General features: G+C 47.5%; 2 protein-coding genes across 10 annotated transcripts in view; one reads left to right on the top strand and one right to left on the bottom strand.

The window, feature by feature from the left end:
- FIP1L1 (factor interacting with PAPOLA and CPSF1) overlaps positions 1-1262 on the bottom strand; it is a 44494-nt gene extending 43232 nt beyond the window's left edge. For all 9 annotated transcript variants that reach the window (XM_075025863.1, XM_075025883.1, XM_075025912.1 and 6 more), the window contains exons 1-2: positions 1045-1262; positions 143-182 (exon numbers count right to left, since the gene is read on the bottom strand). In XM_075025863.1, coding sequence (XP_074881964.1) covers positions 143-182; positions 1045-1126 — 122 coding nt within the window. In that variant the 5' untranslated portion in view covers positions 1127-1262. The remainder of the gene's footprint in view (positions 1-142; positions 183-1044) is intronic.
- Positions 1263-5598: 4336 nt separating this feature from the next.
- The window catches only part of SCFD2 (sec1 family domain containing 2), a 207268-nt gene continuing 195960 nt past the window's right edge, over positions 5599-16906 (top strand). Inside the window, exons 1-2 of the mRNA XM_075025831.1 lie at positions 5599-6358; positions 15094-15262. Of these exons, the coding sequence (XP_074881932.1) occupies positions 5617-6358; positions 15094-15262 (911 nt within the window). The 5' untranslated portion in view covers positions 5599-5616. The remainder of the gene's footprint in view (positions 6359-15093; positions 15263-16906) is intronic.

The raw sequence follows: 16906 nt of genomic DNA, 5'->3' as shown, positions 1-16906 counted from the left end.
GAAACATACTATCTTAAGGTGATTCTCAAAGACACCAGAGTGTGTTCGGTTGCTATGGACTTTCAAGCAACTGGGAAGAACGTAACAAATACAACTTTTGTGTGGCCACACTGCAGGACTTGCCAGTTCTCAAGACACTCACCTAGCTTTTTCTTCCTCTGGTCTCTCTGCTTCATTTTCATCTATCACAAGAGCAAAGAAACACAGCGGTTAAGAATAAAATCCCCCGAACACCAACCGTGACAGATATCTCGCCACGCAGATTATTAGGCAGCCCTTCAGGTTACTACTGAGACATTTTCATAACGTTTCAATTGCAAAATCAGCCGAGCAGACCCCCGAGCCCTCAGAGTGCTCTGTACTGACAGGTCCACCACTGGGGCAGGGTTTCGTTTACAGGTTTCATTACGATTTGAACGTAAAGAAAGTCCCTAAAGTTGTAAAGAAAGTTTGTGCGTAAGAGGTTAAGGCTGCTTCAGTACTTCAACGCTGGGAGCCCGGGCAGGGGGGTACGGGGGCGAGGCTCGGCCGCCCCAGGGGTGCGTGTGCGGCAGGAGCGCCATGCGGGCCTCCCGCCTCGGCGGCCCAGCACGCCGCCTCGGCCTGCGCGGCCAGGGCAGAGGGGGCCGGCAGACCTTCGGCGCCTCAGAGAGCGGCCGCCGGGCGCCCGCGGGGGAGGGGGCAGGGAGCCACCGCCGCGGCGGGGAGGGGGCCGCGCACAGGCCCGGGACCGCACCGCCGGAGGGCTGGCCAGGAGGAGGGGACTCAGCAGCCGCGGGGGTGGCGGGACGGGGGGACCCTTTTAAACGGCCGCCGGCCAGCCCGGCTCGCCGGGCAGGTGCGGGCCGCGCTCAGCCGCGGGCGGGCCGGCCGGCCGGCCTGGCTAGGCAAGGCGAGGTGAGGCGAGGCAAGGCGAGGCGAGGCGAGGCGGCGCACGCCGCGGCCTACCCCACCCCCCGCACCCCGTCGCCGGTGGCGGGGCAGAGCGCCGGGACGGCGTGCGGGGGACGCGGGCTGGGGACGGGGGTCTGGGAGGGTCCGTACCGCCATAGAGCCACTCCTCCTCCTCGTCTCCGGCGGCCCCGCCGAGGTCCGCCGACAGCCGCTCCACCTCGCCGGTAGACATGGCCGCCTCCCGCGGGTAGCGAGGGCCCAGGCCCGGCGGCGCCGTGGCCTCCCGCCGCCGGGCAGCGCCGCCGCCCCTCCCCGGGCCTCCGCCGGCGCCTCAGGCCGCGACCGGGCGGCGGCCGGGGGGTTGCGAGCGGCCGCCCGGCCCAACGCCAGCGCTCGCGGAGGCACCGCCGCCGCCTGCTCGGCGCTTCCCCTCCCCCGCCGGCTGAGTGACACGCACAGGAAGCGGGCCCGGCCCGGCCCCGCGGCGCCCTGGGCACGGGCACGCGGGGGGCGGCCCGGCGGCGCCCGGCCGCGCGGGGAGGGAGGGAGGAAGGGAAAAGGGAAGGGAGGGCGGGCGGCCGGCGGGGGGACGTGGCCGGGCGCGGCCCGGCGCCCTCCGCTCGCCGGGGGGCCCTGCCGGGCCGGGGGCCATGAGTGGGGAGAAGCGGAGGGGCCTCCCGGCTGCCCGCGGGAGGAGCGGAGCGGAGCGGGCCGGGCCGGAGGGGAAGGGGGAGAGCCGCACGGCCGGGCCCGGGGGCTGCCCTCTCCGCCGAGGCCGGTCCCACCTCTGCGCGCTGCCAGCCGCCGGCACTCACCTCGGCTGTGCCTTCCCCACACCCTCCCGCGGCGCGGCGCGCCTGCCAGAGCCGCCCGTCCTTCCTCTCGCTGCCCTTTGTCTCCGCTGCCTCTCGGCGGTCCTTGTGCTCTTCGCCATCCCCAAACGCCCGTCCGTCTCCCCAGCAGGGAGCACCGGCAGCGCGGCGGTCTCCCCTAGCGCATCCTCGCCCACCTCCCGAAGCAGGACTTGGCCGAACGCACGTACGGTCCAGTGCCGTGCTTCTACTGGCGGCTGATGGCAGCTGCCGGGGGGGGAGCGTAACCGCAGGATAAACGCGCCGCTACTTCTACTAGTGCTGTCCTAGCTTTCGGCTCAGGCACTCTCCCAGCTGGAGGTAATATTCTAGGTTTAACAACTCTTCATAAAATTTTTTTTTTTCCCCTCCACAAATTGCCTAGTTTTATTTTTAGCTCCAGTAAGAGTTTAACGTTCACAGCGTGCATTGAGTGTTCCAGAGCGTAACTACGCATTTCGTGAAGAAACTGCTCTTATTTTAAAAGCGGTGGCAAGGAGCAAGCCACTTTTAGTGCTGCTTTTCTCACTTCACATCTGTGAATGCTGCATTAACAACTGCAAGATTCATGAGAAAATTTAAGTACCAAAAACTGTCAAAACGAGTTTCGACCAGTCGTGTGTACGAGTGGAGTCTTTGGCATCTTAGGATGTTTGTGGAAACTAAAGAAAGGACCCCTTTTTCACCGCAGGACAGCTTGTGAAAAATCACACCAGAGGCCTTGACTGTATTACAAACACATCGCAACTCTGGGTGGGGGTAGGTTATTCTTTGCATTGCCTGCATAGGGAACCTTATTTTAAAGTTTCATATACGGCATGATGTTTCACTGGAGTTCACATGAACAAACTACCTTCTCCAAAGGCATTTTTTCCCTGAAATTAAATGGTTGGGTGTCACATACTGATCATGAATTATGTGGTATAATTGGGTACGTTTTCATCGTGCAATTCCATTTTTTATACATTGTAGTGGAGTCAGCAAAGGTGTTTTTCACCCAAAACATTTCTAGATACTTGTTTCTCATAAAACAAATTTGTATTGTAGTACCTCTTACTGGGCATCAGTATCTTTCTTCATTTCTGTTTTGTTTACTTGGCCATTTAACACACTTCTGCCTGACATTAAAGGACGTGGTAGAACTCATAACAGTTTCCTTTGACTGCAGACACAAGGAAGAAGAAAGAAACTACGTTTGTGGAAAACACCCCTAAGAGAAAGCAGGAGTAGGTATAGAACATAAAATCTCTTAAAATACATCAACACAGATCCTCAAAGCAGTTTTCCTGGTAGAAACCTTTAAATAGACATCTCATAGAGCTGGTGGTCATATAAAAATCTATCTTGAACACTGGAAGCTCACCCAAAAAGGCTAAGTCCTGAAAACGGCTGCCAGCCTTCCACTGCTCCCAGGAATATCTTTACCCACCTCTGGCTCTGGTTGGACAGAGAGGGTGCTCTGAACCTGTTCTCTGCTTTGGTTCTGAGGACAGAGTGCTGGCCTAGATAGCATTTTGACTTCTGCCCTCAAAGGTAAAAACTCCCATGGGTCCCAGCCTCTGGAAGGGACCTGGCAGTTTCTCCTTACCGCTGCGCAGAGGGACAGCAGCAGTTGAGGCCTGAAAAAAAGGCTTCTCCCAAGGCCCTGAATAGCTAAAAGGCTGAGGACACCTCTCTGTGAGCTGCATAAACATCTGACTCACGGGTCACGCTCCAGAAACCCACAACAAGATATCCAGTTTACGGGAACCCTTTAATACAGTTCATTTTCTAGCACAGTAGTTGTAAATTTGCACATGGGATAAAATAAGCTGTAAAACCAACTTAGATAATATTGTTTTGTAATTTAACCACTGCTTTAAACTGATTAACCTCATTTTGTCTTCCGGCTAGTAATCCTTTTTTTCAACATTGGCATATGCAGAACTAGGTGCGATATATACCGTATTTATAGAGTAAAAAAGCTATTTGTTTTCTTAGAAAAGCACCTACTGTTTTGACAATACATCTGAAAAAAACCCCCAACCTTTAAAAAATGCTAACTAAAGAGTTGGACAAGTCATAATATATCTAGCTTTTGTCCATGGCACTCAAGCATAAACCAAAAGCTCAGAGATACGTAATCTCTGAGGTAATTCAGTCTGATAGGAGGATAATTCTACTTGTGTATAAGCCCAGGGGCCCAGTGGTTAACCATCCCCAATCCTTTCTTGGCATTCATTTTTCAAATCAAAATAGTCAAGAAGGCTATTAACTTACATATTTTTCTAGCATCATAAAGTTATATGCCCTAAGGTTAAAATAACAGATTGGGGTTGGAACAGCACAAAGACATAAGTCTGAGTTTGGAAGAGGGAAGAATGCATTGGGGTAGGAGTGTGCATGGAGGAGACTGGAGGGAGAGAATTTAATTTTGTTACTGGAAATCTGGCAATTCCACATTATTTGTTTTTCAGTGTTCTGAAACAAGCTGAACCTGCAAGAGACCTAAGAAGACCAATTAAGATAGCAGATGAACTAATTAAATAGTTTGTCTTTTCGTTATTGCTGATAATCCAACTATGCCAGAAAAAGTATTCTCGTTCTGTGCTAGAGGAGGTTGCCCAAGTGGAATACCATGTAGAACACAGATTTGCAAGCGAGCCATCCATTCTCTGGGGAGAAGGAGCTGTAGATGCCTATTATGGCATTTTTTTCTAGTTGGCTGTGAAACTGATTTTGAGATCAAGAGCTTTTTAAAGGAGAAATGGAATTTAGTTTGTCACATCTCCAGCTGTGTATCGTAAAAGTTGCATTTATTAAAAGAGAATATTTCTTGTTGCTAGCTCATCAACCACTGGGTTTGTTAATACTAACACAAGAAATACAACATTATAGGACAGGGAACAGCAATGGACGTTTCACCTTTCCAGTGCTGTACGTTTAAAAAAAGTATCAGCAAAACAGTTGTTCTCTCGGTATAACAGAGATATTAATGCAGCAGAAAAGAGGTAGCGACATAAATAGCGACACTGAATTGTTCTAACATTTACAAGGAGCGAGACCAAAGAAGCTCCTAGCCTTTCCAGGAAAATGGTAGGCAAAACTCAACTGTCAGTGCTCAGATGTCCCTGCTGGTACCGGCCAGGGCTGCAGACTGCAGTAGAGTTTCTAATACAGACAGCAGATGAGAGAAACACGTTAATGTTTGTCAGAATTCGGCACTGCCAGCAGAAAGAGGAGCTCCCTACCGGCTCCCCTCCCAGGAAGGTACCCCTGCTGCCGCTCTCGCGGTGTCACAGACCTGGGCGGGAGAACTGGCCGAGGCTAACCCGTGGGGAGACCAGGCCCCGGACCGGCTAGCAGGAGCGCCGGGCGGGCAGCCCTCACCAGGCGCCCAGGCCACGGCGGCTCCTCTGGGGACGGGCGGCGCCTCGGGGAGCCACCACAGCACAGCCCCCGCGGCCGGAGGAAAGGCCTCGCCGCCGCCGGTAACCCCGCCTGAGACACCTGGGCCGCCGCCGGTAACCCCACCTGAGACACCTGGGCCCCCGCCGCCTCCCCGCAGAGACCCCGCTGCCGCCGGCCGCCGGCCCCAAGCGACCCCACAGCCGCCGGCCCCAAGCGACCCCACAGCCGCCGGCCCCAAGCGACCCCACAGCCGCCGGCCCCAAGCGACCCCACAGCCGCCGGCCCCAAGCGACCCCACAGCCGCCGGCCCCCGGCTCTGTCACGGGGGAGGAACGGCACCGCCCGCTGTGCCCTGCCGTGCCGTGCCCCGCCCCTCCCCGCCGGCGGGCAGCCAACCCGCGCCCGCCGCGTCATCCCGCGGCGCCGCCGGCGCGCCGGGCACGTGTGCGGTGTGTTGTGGCTGTCAGCGCTGCCTACCGCCATGGCGGCGCCGGTGCCGGAGCTGCAGCTGCGGCGGCTGTGCCGGCAGGCCTGGGAGCCCGTGCTCGCCAGGGCGCGCCGGGCCGTCGTCTTCCTGGACGCGGCGTCCGCCGAGGCGCTGCACTGGGGCGGCGGCGGGGCGGGCGAGCTGCTGGCGGCGGGGGCGCTGGCCGTCAGGGCGCTGCCCGCGGAGGCGGCGGCGGGGGCGGCCCGCGCCGTCTTCGTGGTGAGCGGGGCGCTGCGGGGCGGCACGGCCGCAGCCGTGCGCGGCGTGCTGGGCCAGGGCGCCGTGCGGCACTGCGTGCTGGTGTCCGGCGGCGAGGCGGAGGGCGGCGGGCCGGCCGAGCTGGAGGAGACCCTGCGGCGGTGGATGGGCGAGGGCGGCCGCGCCGAGGTGGTGCCGCGGGGCCCGCCGCTCCTGGCGCCCGTCTCGGCGGAGCTCTGCCTGCTGCCCGCCCTGGCGGCGCTCCGCCCGCCTCTGCCCGGCCCCGGCGGGCCCGGCCCCGCGGAGGTCGGGCCGGCCGCCCTGCCCGCCGAGCTGCGGGCGGCGGTGCGGGCCCTGGTGGGCGACCTCGACGCGCTCTTCGCCGCCCTGGGCCTGCGGGAGGAGAGCTTCGCCGTGGGGGCCCTCAGCAGGGTCGTCGCTGCCGAGCTGGCAAGCTATGCCCCGGCCAGGAACAGGAGGAGGACGGCCGCCAACAAGGCCTCCGTCGTCTTCGTGGACAGGACGTTGGACCTCGCCGGTAAGAAACCCACCGCTGGCGGGGGCTGCCATCCCTGCGGGCCCGTGTCCACCCCATGCGGAGGTTTTCGGATAGTTGCAGGAGTCCTCGTGGCCCAGGAGCACGTGTAGCACCACGGCCATGGCGGTTGCTCACACATCCTTGCTCCCTAGCGGGTCACGGAAACCAAGGGTGAAGCAGGAGGCTCTGCTGGAAGGACAAGGCTTTGTTTCTGGCACTTCCACGTTGCTGCATGCTAGAGACCTTAGCTGTGCCTGTGTGTCATCCCAGGGCATAAAGGAAATGGCCTGGTGGATTACTGCGAAGTATTTCCCAGCGTATCTACTTGTCGCCCTTAGCATTATGCTTGTCTAAACAGATATACGTCTACATATATGCTTAGCTGTATCTATATGCCCGAAAGTATCTCTCTGTGTGTATATATGTGTGGTTTTTACATGCTATGCATTATACTTAGTCTTTGAGTGAAGCAATTGCACGTGGCTGGTGGTGTTAACTGGGAAAACATTATGTTTGAGTGAAAACAATAGAGAATTGTTTATACAACATGTTCGTTTGCTTCCCGGAACGTAAGAATGGACCAGATGGTAAATTTAATACTGCCAATTAATGCAGAATTGATGCAGAAGTTGAGGAGCGTAGAGAGTGGTGTGAGAGTCGACTGGGAAACTTTTGGAAGGAGAATGTCTTGTATTGTAATCGACCCATGAGCTTGCTAAGTGAGGTGAAGACTTTTAAGTTGGTAAGGTTGGTAAGATGTGATATCAAAAGGTCAGAAAGGGAAAGAGTGATTGAACAAATCACCAGGAGGGTGCTGGGCCAGTGACCCAGAAAAAGTTTGTATCAGGCTCTCACTTCTGGAATAACCATCTTTCAGAGAAAACTAAACTTGGAGAATAATTGTTATAGGAGGGCCTGCATTCACTTACCCCATCATATTATGGATAAACCTGCTCACATATACAGTATGTGGGCCTGGTTCCATTTGCATTGCATATGGTCAATAATTAAGGTTGTAATTTTGCCAGGTGACCCGTAGCAAGTGTTTGGTACAATGTTGCACCTGCAGCTCATCTGTTCCTGATTTTTCTTCCCCCGCCCCACCCTCAATTTTGGCTTTGTGTGTTGTTGCACTGCTGTAGGGTTCATAGCCATTGACAATGTGCTGAAGAGCAGCTATGGAGCTGGGTGGTTAATGCTGTGCTGTGGTTTGGGAAGATTGCTGGGAAGGCTGCAGGAGAGTGGACTTGGATGAAGAGCCTTGAAATGAAACTGTGAGAGGAGTGCCCATTGGGGGTGGGAACCAGTGAAACTGGGTAAGGATTTGTGCACTCAGGTGGTGGGAAGAGTTAAAAACAAGAAAAGGAACTGGAAATTGTGGGTGACAGGGAGCTGCCTGACAAGGAGACTGTTGAGGAGGCATGAAGAGAGATAACTGGTACCAGCTTAAATTTGAGAAGTGAAGTCTGGGTTCTTGTACATCAGTAGGAGAAGTTTTTTTGGAGAAAACATCAGGGCTGTGGTGGGGCAGCTTTGGAGGGGATGCATCAAAGCTCTTGGAGTAAGGATGAGAAATTAAAGTATTGATTTCTTTAGGAATGTATTCTCTTCGGTATCTGTAACTGAGACCAAGATCCGTTCATGCAGCCATTCTTTTGTTATCAGCAAATGTCTCCAGAATTCATTGACAGCTTCATTGAAGCCTTCCTATGCTTTGGACATGATCCCATACTCTTGCCATCAAGTACAGTGCAAACTGAAGGAGGAAAAATATAGTACATTTCAGAGGTAAAGCACTATATGGACCTGAATTTAGTGCCACACAATGAGATTTGTTTCATTGGTTTGATAGAAATTCTACAGTAAAAAGTACACAAAAAGAACAGCATTTATGTTGTGAAATCAGTTGTCAAGAAATAGGAAAAGACAGGATTAAGTTGTACCTGAAACCGTAATTTTCTTAGGTGTATTCAGCCTTTATATACTCTCTCCCCTGGCCCGCTACATCCAACTCCACTGCTTGGCCTTCAGGTGAATGAATGAATCTGTTGAATTTCAGCCTTACACTTTGTAAAAGCTAAAGTTTCCTATCTGCAAGTTCCCATCTTGGTATTGGCAACTGGGTCACTGGATTTTTTTTCAAGCTATGGTATGTATTTGCAGTCAGCAGTGTAAAAATAATTTTTTTTTTTCCTCAAATAACAGCTCAGTGCAGGTGGAAGTCTTTGAGGTAGACTTTCTCATTTGCAGCTCATTTCAAAAAACTTTTTAAATCTCCCCTCTCTAAAGATGAAAGATTTTGCATTTAATTTGTAAATGTCTTATTGATACCTGAATCTTGTCCAACATGTGGGCTGCAGATATGAGAAATGGTTATGTATCCATGAATTATGAGAATGCTTTCATATTCCAACCACTTTGACAAAAACCTGGAAGTTCATTGGAGTAGGTGCTGGGCTACTCTCTGATTAAGTCAGGCTACTGCTTTGAACCAGGTGACTTTGAATCACTCTGAGTAGGCTATCGGGAGGCAAATATTTTCTGACTCAAAAGACCTGAATGGAATACGGCTTTAGGTAGCTCTGGGCGATGTCTAAAGGAGTTGCAGTAACAGATGTCTTATTTTTGGCTCATGTTCCATGCTTATCTACAGCAAATAAGATGTTAGGCTAGAATAACAAATAGAAATCAATTAGTGTTACTGAAAACTAATAGTAAAAATCAAACTATCTCAAAAGTGCCTTTTCTGGTGCTGCAATTGAAAACAACTGAACTGAGGGAAAATACTGGTACTTAAATAAATATTAAAACTTTCCACTTTAAAGAACATACTGAAGAAGTATTAAGTACATTTTGGTAAAGAACTTCTGTCAGTGACATGAAGCTGTATTATCTTTGTTGTGACAATTATTAAAAAATAATTAATCACATACAAAATGGTACATTTTTCTATCAAAAAATCAGAAGGCATCTGTCTAGGTTAGCATTCTAGGTTCCGTGAAGCAAAAGAATATCTTCTGAGTTATTACTCTAAAATTTGGATTGAGCTCTATCGAATACTTTCTATAATCTATATTTTGTATGTTCAGCATTACTTATGCATGCTTTATTTAAGTAGAGAGGAAAATACTGAATTAAGGTAAATAATTCTCCTTTTTGTCCTGTATGACATATTGTTCAGCTGAGCTGTTACACAGATCTTTTTATGGACTTTTCTGCCCTCACTGCAGTGGCGTGGCTTCAACTGGGGATGACATGGATACTGCCTACCCCTGCAGTGTAGGATCTTGTGGATAAAGCAGTGCCCTGGAAAGTGGGACATGTATTTTTATGTGCAGGGGAGATCACAGGCTTAGTACTGTGTGCTCATTTCTTGAATTCTGATTGTATAAAACTTTGTTACTGATGCTGTATGTATGTGTAGTGCTTCTTTTTTTTGCCTACTTACTATTTTAAAGTTCACTAACTTTGCTTTAAAAAGCAGAGTAAATCCTCCCAGCTAGGGTGGTGCTCTCATAAATGACACTGGTTAAAGTCAGAGCTAACTCTGGCACCTTAATTCCCCTTTATTTTTCTCCTCTAATATTTGCGCCCCTAAATATTTGCGTTGCAATACCATATTGTAACCCCATGCTCCTTCCATGTGTTTCTTAGTCACCACCCTGCCAGCATTCACACCTTTTATGAAGCAGTTTTTCCAGCTTCCCAGATTTCCTTTTTCTTTCGTAAGCTCATTGATACCTTTCAGATATTGGTGTTCAGAACAGCTTGATGTGTTTCTCTTTCCAGTCCCTCGGTGCTTTGCAGTATTTGGGACGTGGGCTGTTCTAAGTGCAGGGAATAGGGAGGTCTCACCCACTGGTAAGTGCAGGTGATTTTGAAATGCAGTACAGTGAGCAAAAGACAGAGAAGAATGAATAGCAGGGGGGTGCCTGTGCAGTTAATGTACAGCTTTGAATAATAACCTTTGTGTGAGGAGTGTTGAAGTTGGGTATTTCAGTGCCAGCAGCAACAGCACTTTTATCTTCCCCTAGTGCTTTTGCATGTATCGATCAAAATCACAGGAATGTTTCCCCACAGCCAAGGCTGCAAACTCAGGTTTAACTTTCTGTATTATCTCCCTCACTGTCAGCCAGGCATCATTTTTGCATCACACCCTTGCATTGATTGTAATGTTTTCAGCCTTGTAACAGATAAAAAGTGCACAGTTCAGGCACTTATCGATGAAGTGTAGATACCATTCCCTTTCAGTTTCTGGGAGCAGCCACAGTGATGAGAAAGTTGTGGTGTGCTTTAATTGCCCTACCACATAATGCCATTCATAGAGGAGGATGAGAGTGAAGACTAATGTAGACCCATGCCTTTTTGGTAAAGTCTGGTTCTGACTAATATCTCCTTTTGATCATTTTTGTTTTAAACTGTTTGTTTGTGATTGTCTATTTCTTTCATTATCTCTGTCATGTTTCTGATTTGCAGTGCTTTACTCATGCTTTCTTTGATTGCAGCATCTTCCAAGTTGATGCATTGGTGGATTGACACTAATGCCTTTTTAAAGGAAACAAAACCATGTTTTTTTCTTCATTACCATATAAGCTGAGGTCTTGAAAACATAAATACTGAGGTCTGTAGAGTACAGTAGTCCCTTCTTTATGAACCAGGCTGGGGCTTTGACATAGGAAGCAACTGATGCTTAAATTATTGTAGTTCCTTGAGGTTGTAGACTACAGCTGTGAGGAGTGATGGCAACTGAAAATATTCGAGTGGTGTCAAGTCAGTGCTGCAGGTCAGGGTGCAGCTTCTGCTATGGTGTGTTTTGTAAAGATTCTGCTACTGTGGAATAGGCACGCAAATTTTTATAATAGGTTTTTAAATGCTTCAGATGTTAAATTTCTTATAGAGGCTTTATGGAGATAAGCAAATAAATGGAATGAGTTTTGCCTATTTAAAGAAAACTGCAGGTGGCTGGGTCAGTGCAGAGGGCTTGGAAATTACATGAGCCTTGATGGTTAAGTGTTTCTTATCTCCAAATTTACTACTCTTTACATATGTTGCAGTAGCTGGCTGTGAGAGGTGGGGAATCTGTCATATTTCTGTGGCAGCACTCTGATGCTGCTGTGCTTGGCTGTGGGCTTCTGTGCTTCTACTGCTGGGCTACAAGTTTTTTTGTTTTTTTGTGAGTGGGGGTTGTGGTTTTGTTTGGGGGGGTTGATTGTTTTTTTCTTGGTTGGGATTTGGGTTTGTTGCTGTTGTTTTGTGTTTTTTTTTTAAGATTCAGTAGCCAGCATAGTGGGACAGATAACTGACTACTTTGATGTTCCTTTGTCTGTACAAAGAAGAATGTAGATCTGTCTTTTGGCAGGGCAGAAGGATGCTCTAGTTTGCCTTGAATGCTGCACAATGGTTCCTGGGAACATACAGGCTGCTTTCCAGCACTGTTTAACAAGGTCAGCTTAAGCTAATGCTGGATGAAAGAATATGGCAGAACATTGATAAGCTTTGGAACTGCAACTCCAAATATCCAGCGTCTTTCAAGGGAATAGGTGTAAACGTTTGTGCCTTCTGATATTTTAAACCCTGCACTCACTGAGGTGATGCATTCCCTAAGAAAGTTGCATCACAGAAATTGTCCTGGTAGAGTCCTTTAGTGTAAAGTCTTCCTAGTGGTGATGTTATTCAGAATAGCATTGGGTGAATGTGTAGTGTTGAAACATCAGGAAAACTGGAATGGGTTTGTCCGTGTATCTTTCCAAAATCACCAGTTCTGAACTAATCTACAAAGTAGTTAAAACGGCAGATGTTGAGAAAGCTTGATAGTGGGGGCAAGATACGCCTTGCATACTGTTTTGGTGCACACTGACTTACATGTAACCTCTGATTGAAGGAAAAGCCCCCAGCAGAAATTAGCTGCATTAGTTGTTGGCTAGTGAGCAATGCCTTTGTAGAAGAACTGTTTTCTACTTCAAGCTCCTTGTGTTTAGCTGCTGGCATTGAAGTCTTCCCATTACCCAAGCTCTCGTGTTGCTTCTGTGGTGTGCAATTGCTCCTTAAATCTGCTTTTTGTTTGTTTGTTTTGTTTTTGAACCAGACAGTAGAACCAGTAGGAGAATGTAAGAATTGCAGTACAAATGGTGTGATATAGGGCTGGTAATGGGTTTAGGAAAATATTTTCTTGTATGCATGTCATTGATGCCTTTTGGGGGGAAGGGAGGGTGTAGTTAATGAGTTCCTGGCTCATTCCTAAGGAACTGGTTGGTCGCCTTTGCCAATTCTGACAGCAACAACCTGTATCAAATGTCACGTATTTCAGTTTGTAACCCTTAATGAGAAGAAAAAGTAAAATTAGAACAGCGTGATGCATAAGATTTCCTGTATCCTCAAGGCTGGATATTAGCCTGGTGTGAAGACTCCTGTTTTGCATTGGTCACATAACTTCTCCTTGTCACTTTAACACCTGATCTGTGTGCACATTGGCAGCATTAAAAACCGCCAGCTGCCTTGAACACCATTGGTCATGAGAAGCTGCTGAGCAGCCTGTTGACTGTCCTCAACAGTGATGAGGAGAGAGGATGGAAACCAGTGCCATACACCCTGCTGAAGTCAGTGCAATTTCCTGTCCTAATCTTCTGAAGTTTAACTGTCTTTCCAGCCTTGGTTGCTTTGTGTAGTTGGTCAGCAGTGATAGCGATTTTTAAAACCTCCAGGAGATGTTTTCTGATTGATTTGGTAAGTCACAGCAAAAGCCATTAGCACCTGTGGACCAGTGGGAGTCTCCAAGGAGTAGCAGTTGTGGGAAGGAGACTGAGATGACACTGGCTGATCATGGAAGCAACTCGAATGTGCCAAGACTTCCCCCTGTGCCAAGGAGACAGGAGGGATATTAATAATTAATGTGGGTTTACTTGCATTTGAGGTGTTTCCAGTTTAGCTAAATGTCTTGTCTAGCTAAATGTTGCTCTCGTGCAGCAAGTGTGGAGACATAGACGTTGCTTCCAGTACGTGGGGGTGTGGGTTCAGAAGATTACCATCTGTTTTCCATGTCTGTAACTTTGCGAGTGTTGATAACTGCAGGGTGGCTGACAAGTGACTGACCTAGTAAGAAGAATGTAGGGATTTTGGAGAACAGATGGCTTAGGGAGTCATAAAGACAACCCAGCTCATTTCATCTGTACTTCAGTGGTATAAATCTGGCTGGGGATGGTAGAAAGGAAGGTTGCTGTCATTCTGTGACTATTACAATCTCTGGTGAAACAAATTGGTAATCTCAATCCAGCTGAGCGGCCAGGTGTCCGCATTGCAGTACTACCACATGCTGGACACGTGTGTCTTCCTTGCCTTCTGTGGATAGAGGCATTGCCAGCATGGAGTTTGACTTTACTTTTCTCCTCCCTTTTCATCCTTGCTTCTCTTTTCAACTTCTTCTACAATTCAGAATAGTTGACAAACCATGAGGTGGTTTTACAGCATGGATACCTGGCTGCTGTAGATGTACCGGAGACAACCTTCTGCTTATCCAAGAGCAGTTAATAATCTGACCCCACTGATGTTCTTGATGTAAGGGCCTTGTTTGGATTTATGGAGCATGTGAAGCTACTTCAGCTGTTGAAAAAGACCTCCTCTGTCTTTGGAAATGATGAAAAGTGAGAGCAGATAGGTTGCCACATGGACAGACTTTGACGGGAGTGGGACCATAGCCTGAAAGATCTTTTTCCTGCCTCTCAATGGTGGCTTCAGAAGTCCCCATTCTCCTGTGAGTAAAGCCAGGAGCACAATACTAAGCTCAGAACTGGTATCCAGCCCTGTGGTAATAGCTGAACCATAGCTAAAGTGGCAGAATACAAATACCTTCAACTTGTTCCTGACTTAAAGGCAATAAGGTTTCTGGTCGCCCTCTCTGACTTTTTCATCTGTAGTGTGTGTCATGTTTTTCTGCTTTGGCTTGGTTCACAGTCTTAATATTTTGTCAGTTGGTTGTAGCGCCTGTGTTGAGAGTTTGTGAATGGAAAGAAGAGCATGTGTGTTTGAAATCAAGAGAATTGAAGAAAACGTGCCAACTGGAATTTGGAGTTTCTCTTGGAACATGGTCAAAATGCCATTTTATACTATGTAACTTGGGTTGGTTTAGTTATTTTGTGTTGGTTTCACCTGAGCTGCCCTCAGTCCATATAGAAGAAATCATCTTGACAGTGACATGTCATTGGTAATTGTTTATTTTGGTAATTTGTTATTTTGATATTATGCTAGCCTATCTGGATAGCTATGTATTCAACTTGCATACAGCCCTTTTAAGCACAGTCCTATTAGTTTAGGTAGAAGAGTATACTTTGCATGTGAGTATATTATGAATGTTTGCCTGTGTTTTTTTAATAACCATTGCAAATCTTGTTAAACAAGTTTCTTATGCAAAGAGAAACATTTTGCAAGTTTAAGTGCAAAATCAATGAATATCTAACAGCTGTAAAATTAAGTCTAATTTATGCTTTTTAAATGAATCTTTCTGAAATGTTATCAATGCTTTTAACTTCAAACATTCCAGAAATTAATTTTACTTTTGTAGCAAAATAACTTTGAAAAGCTAAATGTGGTCTTCTTGTTATGACTACCAGTGTCCTTCTCACCAAAACATGGTTATTATTTTGCTCTCAATTCCTTGTGGTTTTTGTGTTGTGTTGTTTTCGTTGTTTTTTTTTAATTCTAGTTATATACCTGACAGTTTTGGTGTCTTTTTCTCACCCCAGGAGCAGTTGGTCATCATGGTGACAATCTTGCAGAGAAGATACTTTCTGTGCTTCCCAAGCTTCCTGGCCACAAAACCGATGTGATGGTTAACATGGTAGAACTTACAGCACTGCAGACTACAGATGAAACTTGCAGTATTATAGCACCTGGCTGCTTAGCACAACCAAAGTAAATGTTCTTTTCTTCTTTCCTTTTTTAAGATGCTGAATATGTTTGTTATCTCTTTGTGAAAAAATGAACAGAGAACAAGTTTTTTCTTTAAAAAAAAAATAATCAAGCTTACAGCAAAACCCCATCTGGTCTTAATTCTGCTGGAATATAATCATCTATATGTGTGCGTGAAGTGAGTGGACCAGATAAGACTCCCAAAAGAGGGAGATTCTCAGGACCTCTTTAGGTTTGGGTTGTTTAAATTGCTGTAGATTAGTCTAATAGAATTCTGTATGGTTTAAACACCAAAAATTCTTCCTTGCGACGTTTCTTTTTCTGCCTAAGTATCAGGTCATACAAACAGGTAGGTCTTAAGTGTGGCTTCCTTTTCCCATAAGCCTCTTTAGAAAGTAAGCTGCATGCTGAATTCTTGTCAGAGTACCTGTTAACTTAAGGTTTTATCCCTGTTTTCCAACACAATAGCTGTGGAGAAAGATAATTAGGCACAAATTTAGGTATACAGACATCTTCATGAGGGCCTGGTTTTTGCTTAAAACAAGGACAACCTAAAAGCAGTAACTTTGAACAATTGTACCTAGCTGTGTATAATTTGTAGCTAAGACTTTGCTTGTAAAGTGCATCAAATTTGATGTTTCACTTTCTAAATTTAGTTGTCCAAACTGAAACTTTCCTGCAGCTTCTGTTAACCATGCATAAACCAGGAAATACACCAGGTGCTGGTTTCAGTCCACAAAAAAATTTTGCTCGGCAGTGCTCTAGAAATTCATGCAGTGCAAAGGAGATTAAAAGTTCTTTCTCTTTTGCTATAGTGTTCCCCCCATATATTAGAAAAGGGTTTTTCAAGATGGGCTGTCTAATGTAGTTTCTATTCTGTTTTTACTCCTTTTGGTGCTTCACACCTGTGCTCTACTCCCTCTTCTCCCCCCGGCAAAGACTTCACAGAAGACTTTCCACTGTTTCAACATATGGTCTGTATTTTCTGAGAGCCTGCAGATCTTTGTCATCTTCCATCTCTCACACATGCTATAACTGGGTCCAGTTTCTAGGTTTCACATGGCATAACTGTCTTCCTTAGGAGTTGGAGAGGAAACATTTCCTCATATAGGTGGACTCAATTGTAAGTTGCTGCTGGGGTGACTTAAATAAAATTTGTTCTGGTTTTCTTCTCGTTGGCTGCTTTCCAGTTGACCTCTGAAGTAGAAGTGAGATGTCCTTAAGATCTGTCTACACAGCAAAATGAAGAGGTCATTGCCTGTGGTAGACATGCTGTGGTAGCTGTTGGTAATGCTAACTTTGAGTAGCTACCAGAAATAAAGAAAACTTCTGGCAGCATGGACTAAGAAAAAAAAAATTTTTTTTGCCCTGAAATTGTTGACCTGTGCTACCACTTCATTATTCCTAACATTATTGACGTTGAGGAGGCTAAAGCTAGTGCTAGTATGCCTTCCCATGCTAAAATTATGACTTCAGTCATATATTCATGTTTTTAGGAACAGCCAGCAGAGTTTTATTGTGTTCTAAGGTGGCTAATAGTATATATACCGAGGTTTGTTTGCCTGTTTGCTAGCTAGCGGGAAGGTGCTTTGTGTTAACAGTATGGTTAGACTTAACATATTTTGCAAAGTCTCTTACGGACACAAG

Source organism: Buteo buteo, chromosome 1 (genome assembly GCF_964188355.1).
Source record: "Buteo buteo chromosome 1, bButBut1.hap1.1, whole genome shotgun sequence".
Classification (NCBI taxonomy): domain Eukaryota; kingdom Metazoa; phylum Chordata; class Aves; order Accipitriformes; family Accipitridae; genus Buteo; species Buteo buteo.
The sequence above is the reverse complement of the archived record's forward strand: the minus strand, read 5'-3'. Positions and strand labels throughout refer to the sequence as shown.